Raw genomic sequence first — 9,976 nt, forward strand, 5'->3', positions numbered from 1 at the left:
GTTCTGGGCTCCAAAACACTATCAATGAAGAGATACAACATAAGGAGAGAAGTATTCACAACAAATGACACACAGCTCTAATATATAAAGTATTCATATAAATAGGAAAATCGGAACAATGAAACGGGCAAAGTGAAATCAACAGTAAATTTTTAAGTTAATTCTTCAGTATTATAAGAATAGTGACCAATAGGCATAAGCAGTTCAACTCCACTAATTAAAGAAATGTAAGTTATAAAAATAATTTAGGAGTCCCTCTATCTTGCTCACCACTGTATCCCTTCACAGGTAGTGAAGTGCTTCACAGGTAGTTATAATAGAACTTAGTATTTCCTGAAGTAACAAGTACTTGTTAGCGAGGATGCAGAGGAAAGGACCCTCTCCTACAGAGCTGGAAACAATGCATACTGATGTAATCTTTCAATAGAGCAAACTGACACAACAAAAAATTTTTAAATGTATGCCCTTGGACACAGCAATTCCATCTACAGAAATTGATAATGAAATAGTCATGTAAGTACACTACATATGTACCAGACTATCTTATGTAACATTATTTATAATAAACCAGAAGTAACCCAAATATCCACCAGTTAGTGAGCTGGTGAAATAAATAATGTTAACAACACAAAGAAATACTATGTGGTCATTTAAAATAATGAGAAACCAAAATGAAAAGATGTCCAGTATATACTGTTAAGTGATAAAGGCAAATTGTGTAAGAGTAGTATAGTAAGAAGTGATTTTTATAGAAATACACAAATACTAGTACATACATAGAAAAATGTCTGAGACACTACATGCCAAAACATTTATTAACGGTTATCTCTAGAGGGTGAGATTACACTCTACGTTATGCATTTCTATATTGTTTTAATTTTTACCATGAGCATGTATTACCTTTGTAATAAAAGAAAACACGGAAAATGCATGAGAGCTTGACAGGACTTATCATGCCACAACAATGTATTAAGTCTTCTCGATTTGAATTTGGATTCATCACAGCTAAACATAAAATTAATATACAAAAGGGGTGATATTTTTGATCTGTTAATTCCAGAATGTGCCTAAAATCAGTTCTCTAGAGGATCAATAACCCAAATTAAAAGTCACTGGATTTGAAAAGGTCACGACATCCCAAAGAATGTCTTTATATAATTACCAGATCATTCATTCAACAAGTTTACTAAAGATGCTTTGGAGAATACACAGGAAAGTGAATCTCTGTCCTTGCTAATAAGCTTAATGCATGGGAAATAAGGAGTTATAATTCAAAAAGCAAAGTAGGGGAAAAGAGAGAGAGAGAATAGCATGCACAAATTGATGTGAGATGTGTTTCACCCTGGATTTCAAATACTTATCATTAATAAAAGGGAAGAAATGTAGAAAACTTTCAGAATTGGCAAAACAGCTCTAGACTTCCTCTTCAAATTTTTTTATCCACTACTTTCTATTCTAGAACTATCAGACAGCCTCATTAAATGCTTCTCTCTCCCTCTGATGGCAAGTACTCCTTGCCATCAGAGGTAGAGCATGGCTGAAGGCGGGGAGTCAAGGGTAGAAGAAAGCCAAACTGGCTGGATAATCAGCAAAAATTGGGAATACTTAATCCACAAATTCAAAAGGTTTCCTGTGCAATTACCCCCAATACTGAGTCCACCAATATCTTACATGACAAGAGCAATATCTAGCTTCACAGATTCTCTTCCTATGGCATTAAAAATAAAAAAGCTCAAAATCCATCATCCTAAATCTGAAACACTTTTGCTGGAAACATAACCTTAAAAAAACAACCAGGAAAAAAAAAAAAAAAAAAAAAAACAACCAGGAAATATTTAACTCACAAATCCATATGAAGTGTTCATCAAGTTTAGTCCTATTCCCTTGTGAGTGTATTAAACAAATATAGTCTTACCTGCAGCTGGGATATCACTACGCACGCTCTTCCAAGTCATTTATAATAATGTTAAATAGGACCATTTCAGGGAGCAAAACTGAAAATAGCACTATTAACAATTCTGTCCAGAAAATCCCTTTATTACTATTATTTTCTTTTTCCTGTCTTAAAAGTCATACCCTGGTATCACATAATGTACCTTCCCCCTCCAACCTGTCATTGATTGGTATTGCATCAAAGGGTTTTAGATAAATCTAATTACATCCACTTGTTTTCCTCTGATCACATTATTTACCACTTCAAATATTACCCTTAAATTACTCATAGTGTCCCCTTTAATGCGACTCTCCCATCCCAAAAGGTTAAGTTTACATGTTCAATCATCTCTTTCTTTATTAAAGAACCTACCTACTCTAAGGATGACTAAACTTAACTAGACCCTTCCTAGGAAAATTGGAAGGCTGGATTCAGAACAGCAGTGTGACACATAACGAAAGTGATCAACCTTAAATTCTAAACTTCAAATTCCAGTTCAGCAGCAAAGATCAACCACACAAGAAATATGAAGTTGGAATCAATCACAAAAGGATTATACCATATTAAAAAAAATTATACTTACATTTCGATGGAACTGTGTAAAGGACTGAATCATGTAGAATCGGTGCATGTATACTATGGCAGTGTTGATAGTCAATTGTGAGCTACAACGCTCAAGTTAAGGCCCCAAAACAGACAGAAAATACAAGTCCCCAAAATACAACCTCTATATCCTCCCAAAACAACCATGCAGCTGGGCAGAATAGATGCTGCTCAATGGAAATTATTCTTACCTCTCCACCGAATTAACTACCCATGGCACTTATTAGCATGCCTTAAATGTAACAGGTATTCACTATACATTTGCTGAATAAACAAGCAAGCTTCTCAGCATGTATGGATCAAGAAGGACTATAAACAAAACTATATGGGACCTAAAGCTGTCACTTGCCTGCTGAAAATCCTGCAAGTGATCCATTATTAGTGCTCAGGATCACTCTTCACCTGACTTACAACACTCTCCCTGACCTGGACCCCATGTCGCCACTATCTCCTCATCTTCCAAGCTCCAGGAACCCAGCCTCCTCCTATTGTGATCCCCCGGACCAGAAACACTCTGGAATGATTTGACATCATTCACTGAGAAGGAAAACTTTTAAATGCCTTACTTCCAACGACCTCAGAGGACACCGTGGGGTGTACAGAGATGAGGCAGTCCCATGATGGCAACAACCTTAATGACAACACGCATATAAAAAGGGCTAAGATGTGCTGAAACAGAATTTCAAACAAAATGTTTAATTCAGTACTGACCGGATGCTTACAAAACAAATTGAATACTGGCAATGAAGAGAACACCTCTTTTGAAGTGAACACTTTAAGACGCAAATGTTACCGCCAGCAACACATTTAAATAGAAGCTGCACCCAAGGATAATTTTTCATTTCCAGAGTGAAAAGAACCTTGCAACTATGTAGCTTTTTCTGCTACAAAATGAGTGTATTTTCTGACAAAAATGCTTGAATTGACCTGCTTTTTCAGCCTGGGATGCGCATGAGGCCCCGTTCACATACTGGCGACCATGGTAGCTAGTGCCAGTGTGTGCGCCCTGAAGGTAGCAGTGGTGCTGGCCCAGTACATATTCACCTTCAAGACAAAGCGGAAGACCAAGATCACTGAGATGCCTATATCCAAGGCCGCATCTCCAGATACAGCTGTTGTTCTAGGACAAAGTCATGGACAGAAGAACTCAAGACTGTCTTAAGGAAGACTGGATAACCAAGAAATAACTAAGATTCTGCTGTACATGTGCAAATGGTGCCAGAATTCCAGAAAAGTACTCATACAATTTGCATCAAGAACCCTACAGGAGTGTAAGAAATCATCTGTGGTCTTAACAAAGGAGGAGCTGTCAAACTTCAAATAACAGACTTTGACTTGACACCAAGAATTTCCTACAAAGGGAAAAGATATTTAACATGTCATGTCATTGACAACTGTAAGCTGGTTTCAGACGAACGTCGAAAAAAGTTACCGCAACTAAAGGAAAAATATTACGCTATTGAAATTGATCTTGTTCTTACCATACAAGAGTAGTACCCTTATATGGTAGAACGGTCCATTAAATCACATGGTTTGCTTGTCAAACAGGTTTTACCGAAGCCTGAAGAAGTTATGGCAGAATCTGATGTTATGCTCAAGAATGATATGAGAATTTCTCTGATAAGCTCCAACACAGTATCCCTGTGTTCATTACTTTTGGCTGGTATCAGTGATGCACTAGATTTTCTGTCAAGCTGATGTTTACTATCCAAAATGTCAAAGTAGCGTCCAACTTCATGGATTTTGATGACAATGGGCTGCCCAAAGGATTTACAGAACTAATTCATGTATTTAGCAAACATGATGGTACCTTGAAGAACACAGAATATTCCAGTCAATTAAAAGACAACAGTAACATAATTCTGCTTGGGAGTCTCCCAAGGAGACTTAAGAATGGCCAACTTGAACACATTCTGAAAATCGGATATTTAAATGGCAGAGCGGATGAGCTTTTAGAAAAGTATATGGACTCACGACATTATTCTAGTAAAAGATGCAACTCTGGAGGTGGCCAACTCTAACTTACAGAAGATTCTGTAAACAGGTCTTCAAGACTTCTCTTCTAGGGGTGCAACTGATGCAAGAGCTGCTCATCTGTTCATCTTGGTGAAAGACTTTTATTTATAATGTTCTTGCTCTTGAAGTTTTTCCTGTACATTGCTGAAGTATTTTCAGACATGTTGAATCCATGAACTTCTTGCTCCTTTTTCTCCACCTCTCTAAACACACTCACCATATTTTTTATCACTAAAAAAAGAATCTTAAAGTCAAAATTTGAAAAACAACTTCCTACGTTTCCAGAGTGTATTCTGTAGTTTAATGTTATCATTAAGTTTTCGCGAAGTCATTTTATACTAGAAAAGTTTAAGTTTAAAAATAATGTTTATGAAATGGTGAAATAATGTGCATGATTTTAAGTATTGCTATTATTCTAATTTGGGTGAATTATGCTGATGGTATCAACATCTACTGAAATTGTATGACGTTGGTTATTTTGGTTTGGGAAAATTGATATTTACCAGAAAAATACTGGCACTTGGTGTTTGAAAAAACTGGTGGTAACCACGTCACTAATCATTATATTCTATATTCCAGCATGGATAACAAACATGAAATGAAGAACAAAAACAAAAAAATGCTCGGAGGGATTAAAATCACCAAATTATGCGGTATGATCAAAAGATACAGTGAATGTTTAAATTAAAAAAAGTAAAAGACACATTGCCATTAATCCCCCTCAAAACACTCCCCCTCACTTTGAACACACTTATCCCATTGTTCTTGCCACTTTCTGAAGCAGTTCTGGAAGTCCTCTTTTGTGAGTGTCTCTATTTCATCCTCCATTATGACAATGCTCCATGTCACACATCACTTGTGGTACGGCAATTTCTGTCAAATAAAAACATTACGGTGTGTCTTCATCCATCTTATTCACCAGATCTGGCACCGTGTGACTTCTGGCTCTTCCTCAAAGTCAAAATGACCATGAAAAAAAAAACAAAAACATTTTAAATCGACTCAGGACATTGAGGCAGCCACGACAGTGCAACTACACTCAGGAAAGAGGACTTTCAGAACTGCAAATGGCAAGAACTACGGGATAAGTGTGTCCGAAGCGAGGGAGAGTATTTTGAGGGGGATTAATGGTAATGCGTCTTTTACCATAACACATTTTTTTAAACATTCACCGTATTTTTTTTATCACACCTTCTACCTCACCTTTGAAATGAGAAAAACGAATACATTAGCATTCTGAGTATTTTAAAAACCCAGTATTTTGCAACAGTTTTTTAAACCAGTAGATCTAAAATCTAAACTGACATTCCTCCTTCCAATGAAAGTTTGTAAAACTCTTAACAGTAGCTACTACGTGAACTTGAGTGCCAAGCAGTGTGTCGGGCATAGAAATTAAACTCAAGCGGTATCACCCCACTTAAAGATGAGAAAACCGAGAATTCGACAGGTTTCTTAAACAGTAAGCGGGAAGAACGGATTTTGGACCAAAGCTGGGCATTAATCCTAGGCCACCCTTCGTAAGACCCTCAGATACTGAATTCCTCAAAACTCTCTTTGCACGCTAAGTTCAAGAGGCAACCACCAACGGGGAAACCTCCACCCGACACCCAGGCCATCAGACAAAAGCAGAATTTCGAAGTCACCAGCACAGGAGATCAGAGCACACTGAAAACAGTCTCAGAAGGGCCAGTTAAAACACAAAGCCTGGAAGGATAACGAATTCCCGGAAAGGTTGGCGGCCCCGGGGAGCGAGCGGGAAATTACCTCCGCCCCGCCACGCTCGCGCGGACACCGTGAACTTCAGCCCGCCGCACCGCCGGCTCCCTCCCCTGGCCATCCGGCCCCTGCCCACCCTCTGCCCCCCACCACCCCTAACAGAAGCTGAGGCCTGGACGCGAGAGCAAAGCGGGACTGCCTCCAAAGCCAAAGGCCTAGGCCGCAAGGATACACGTAGAGACGTTGCCCCATGTCCTGAAGCAGATTGGCCGCCTGCTGACGATAAGAAAGCTCTTTATCTGCGTCTAGACCAAAACGACGGGATGGGCTATTTTCCAGCTGTTCTCGAGTAAAATACCACCGTTTGTTGTTCTTCCTCTCTTCCTCCATAGTGCTTCAACCAGAAGGCAGCGGCGGAGGCTGCAAGCACTTTCCGGCGTCACTTAAGCGGCGACACACATCCGCCGCGCGGCGGCCACTGCGCCGTGACGAACTTCCACTAAAGCTGGACGGCTAGGTTGTGACATGCTTCCGCCGAGGCGGCTAGTGGCAGCGTCTACTTCCGGGAGGAACCTCGCGACAGCTGGTCGCCGAGTGAACAGCCAGTCAGCGACCAGGAAAGACCTTGGGTCGGGGACGTCGGCGCCAGTCATGTGACCCTTGGGAGGCAGGGTGAGGGTGGAAGTTCTCGTTCCAAACCACGTCTCCTCCCGCGAGAACTGGGTCGAGCGTTCGCGCCCGGGGTGAGTGGGTGAGGCGACGTTGGTGGCGGCTGGAGGCGCCCGCCCACGCGCCGCGCCGCGGCTCCTCGGAGAATTTCGTTTTTGGCGGAGGGGCTTGATCTAAAATGCGGCAGCGGACACCTTGACGGAGAAACTAGGTGAGCCTCAAAAACTGAAAAAAAGTAATCAGAGAGAGGGGGGCCCTGTCGTGGAGCGTAATGTAAAGCAACTAGAAGGCTCTCACGTTGTCGGTAGGCGGGTAAATCACGCCTCTGAACAGCCGGTACGTGGCTAAAGCCCGGAAAGCATCCTGGGCTTCGCCGCGGTGGTCCAGTGAAGGAATAAAGGGAAATGAACAGTATGAACTCCGTGCTTACCGTGTTCCAGGCGCAATACTGGCTCCGAAACGTACGACTTCATTTAATCGGCGCCACCTCGAGAGGTCGTAACGTGTTAGTCCCTGTTTGCGAACGGGTGAGCGAAAACCGCCCCTTCGGGGTGGAAAGTGTGGAAAGCTTGCACACCACCCCGCACCGCCGTGCAAGTGCAGTTTTGGAAGTGCCTGTCCTCCGTCAGCACGTAGCGCAGCCCCGGCGCCTGATGGCGGTGTGACCCTGGGCGACACTTCTCTGTGCCTCTTGTACAACGTAAACGATGATAGAACCTATGTTTGAGGTTGTGGGAAGGACTTCAAATGATGTAACGAGTTAAAAGGATATCACAGTAAGGTGCACGTAGAAAACATTTAATAGATGTCACAGTAGTCACTACGTTATATGAATATTGAGAGCAAGGACAGTGCCTCCTTCGTTTTTGTAGCCTTAGCACCTGCCCAGGACAGCCCTGGCCCTACTAATTAATGAATGTGAAATGCTCAAAATATACCCTACAGTAGAGAAACTGAGGCTCAGAGAAATGACGTGGTTTGCCCTACATGCCCAGCTTGTAAGTGTGGATTTTAGAAACAAGTCTGATTTGATTCTTTCTATTCCAGCAAACTATAGTCTTTTCTGGAACACTCAATTTACCTTGATTAAATTTGGGTCATAGAATCGTTTGTTTTTTTATAGTCCGTTGAGTGTCATCATTTCTAGATATGGGTGTCTCCACGCAGTAAGTTTGATTATAATTCATTCTCAGAAGCATTTCCTTCCGTTTCAGGCCCTCCTCTGCCATATACTGCCTACAGATAGCCTAAGCGCCACGTTAGTCTAGAAAAATTGAGATTCAGGAAGATATAAATTACTCCCATCAAGTTACAACATTTAAAAAAAAAAAAAGTGTGATTTCAAACTTCTTCCATCACAGACTTTTTTTCTTTTAATAAACATTTTTTTCAGTTATGTGGTCATGCGTGTTATCTTTTAAAAGCCAAAATTATTTCTCCTCGATCCCCTCTTGCCTGTCTCCCTGACCTGTGTTTGCTTCTCCACTTAATCTCTTGGACTGATAACTCCATTTTGAATTTGCTCTGCTAGCTCAGTCTGCCAGTCTTCCAAGAAAAAGTTGTCGTGTCTAAGGCTTCAGGCAATGCATCTGCAAACCATTAGTTTGTTACCCTGCCATACAGAAGAGGAAGACCTGTGTAAATCAGAGAAAGGAAAGGTTCTTTGATTGAAGATGAAATAATTTAAAAGTAGTGCTAACAGCAGTGATAAAATAATTGCTAAACATGAGTTTTTGAGTCAGGGCTGGATTCAAATCCCATCTATTTTTCTTTAACCATCTTAACCATTTATAAGTGTACAATTCAGTCATATCAACTATATTCACATTATTATGCAACCGGTCTTTGCAACTTTTTCATTTTATAAAACAAACTGTGTACCCACTGAAACAAGTCCCCATTTCCCCCTCCCCCAGCCCTGACAACCCCATTCCACTACCTGTTCCCACAAGTTAGACTACTTCAGATACTTCATATAAGTGGAATCATGCAGTACTTTTCTTTGACCAGCTTATTTCACTTAGTATAATATCCTCAAAATTCCCAGATACTCTTTTAACTAGCTGTGTGACCTTAAATGTCATGTCTGCATCCTGACGGAACACCCATCTGGCACATAGTAGGTGTTCAGTACATGTTTATTGTCAATGCTAACCTTCTGGCACATTGCCTTAAGGAACAGTTGACAAAACCTTAAACCAGAGGAATTTTGTTGTTGTTAGTTTATATAGGATTCCATTTTCTGTAAATCACACCTATAAAGCTATTCTTCCTATTCCCTAGACTAATCTAATACAGGATTATACTATATTTCATGGTTTGATCTTATTTTGCATTGTGGTCATGAGTGTCATATTTCAGTGCTGTCAAACATTACCATTTACTACTGTTAAAACAATTTCTCCCTACATTCCTATAGTCTCCAAATTAAAATATGAAAAAAGATGGTGTGCTATTCCTAACTATCCCCAACTCCACATCCAGTGATGTCATATTGATATCTTGAAATTGACCATGGTGTGTGTGTTTTTGCCAAACTCGAATCAAGAACCAACCTATAATTGTATTTGACAAATGAGTATAGCTTTGACTGTTGGTTGACATTTTCTTTTGCATTAATAAGATGAAAGTAAAACAATGCGACTTATGTTGGAACTTATTTGTCAGTGACTTGAGCAACATCTTTACTGAATTGGATAATAGTTTTTGAATACTGGAAGAATATTTCTTTTGTGCTATTGATAATGTAATGGCTACACACGATACACTTTTAAGCTTAATCTACATAATTAACTTTTCCTCTATCACTTTCTTAATTCTAGACAATCAATAAAACAAATAAGTCAAGCCTTTGTCTATAGCATTTGCCAGTTTCCATAGTACTATCTCCCAAGCCAATTTCAAGCTACCAATGTGACTATCACTGATCATGAAATTGGGAAGAGATGAACACAGCATCACATAGTATTTCCTCCATACAGATACAATTGACAGGGACTTCTGGTTTCCAGTTTGACACGTAAAGAGCTCGGAAGTCAT

The 9,976-nt window shown here is 40.2% G+C and overlaps 1 protein-coding gene and 1 pseudogene across 3 annotated transcripts in view; one reads left to right on the plus strand and one right to left on the minus strand.

Moving 5' to 3' along the window:
- The window catches only part of CCNT1 (cyclin T1), a 36,831-nt gene extending 29,249 nt beyond the window's left edge, over positions 1-7,582 (minus strand). Inside the window, exons 1-2 of one of the 2 annotated variants that reach the window (XM_081060678.1) lie at positions 6,501-7,582; positions 2,517-2,598 (exon numbers count right to left, since the gene is read on the minus strand). In XM_081060678.1, coding sequence (XP_080916804.1) covers positions 2,517-2,598; positions 6,501-6,658 — 240 coding nt within the window. In that variant the 5' untranslated portion in view covers positions 6,659-7,582. The remainder of the gene's footprint in view (positions 1-2,516; positions 2,599-6,500) is intronic. The other variant, XM_081060679.1, reaches the window with a different exon arrangement.
- On the plus strand, positions 3,516-4,576 carry LOC308502558 (cytosolic 5'-nucleotidase 3A-like; annotated as a pseudogene). The gene is made up of 2 exons: positions 3,516-3,627; positions 3,864-4,576. The product of its transcript is annotated as a cytosolic 5'-nucleotidase 3A-like (transcript).
- Positions 7,583-9,976: the final 2,394 nt, after the last annotated feature.

This window comes from Rhinolophus hipposideros (assembly GCF_964194185.1).
Source record: "Rhinolophus hipposideros genome assembly, chromosome: 9".
Classification (NCBI taxonomy): domain Eukaryota; kingdom Metazoa; phylum Chordata; class Mammalia; order Chiroptera; family Rhinolophidae; genus Rhinolophus; species Rhinolophus hipposideros.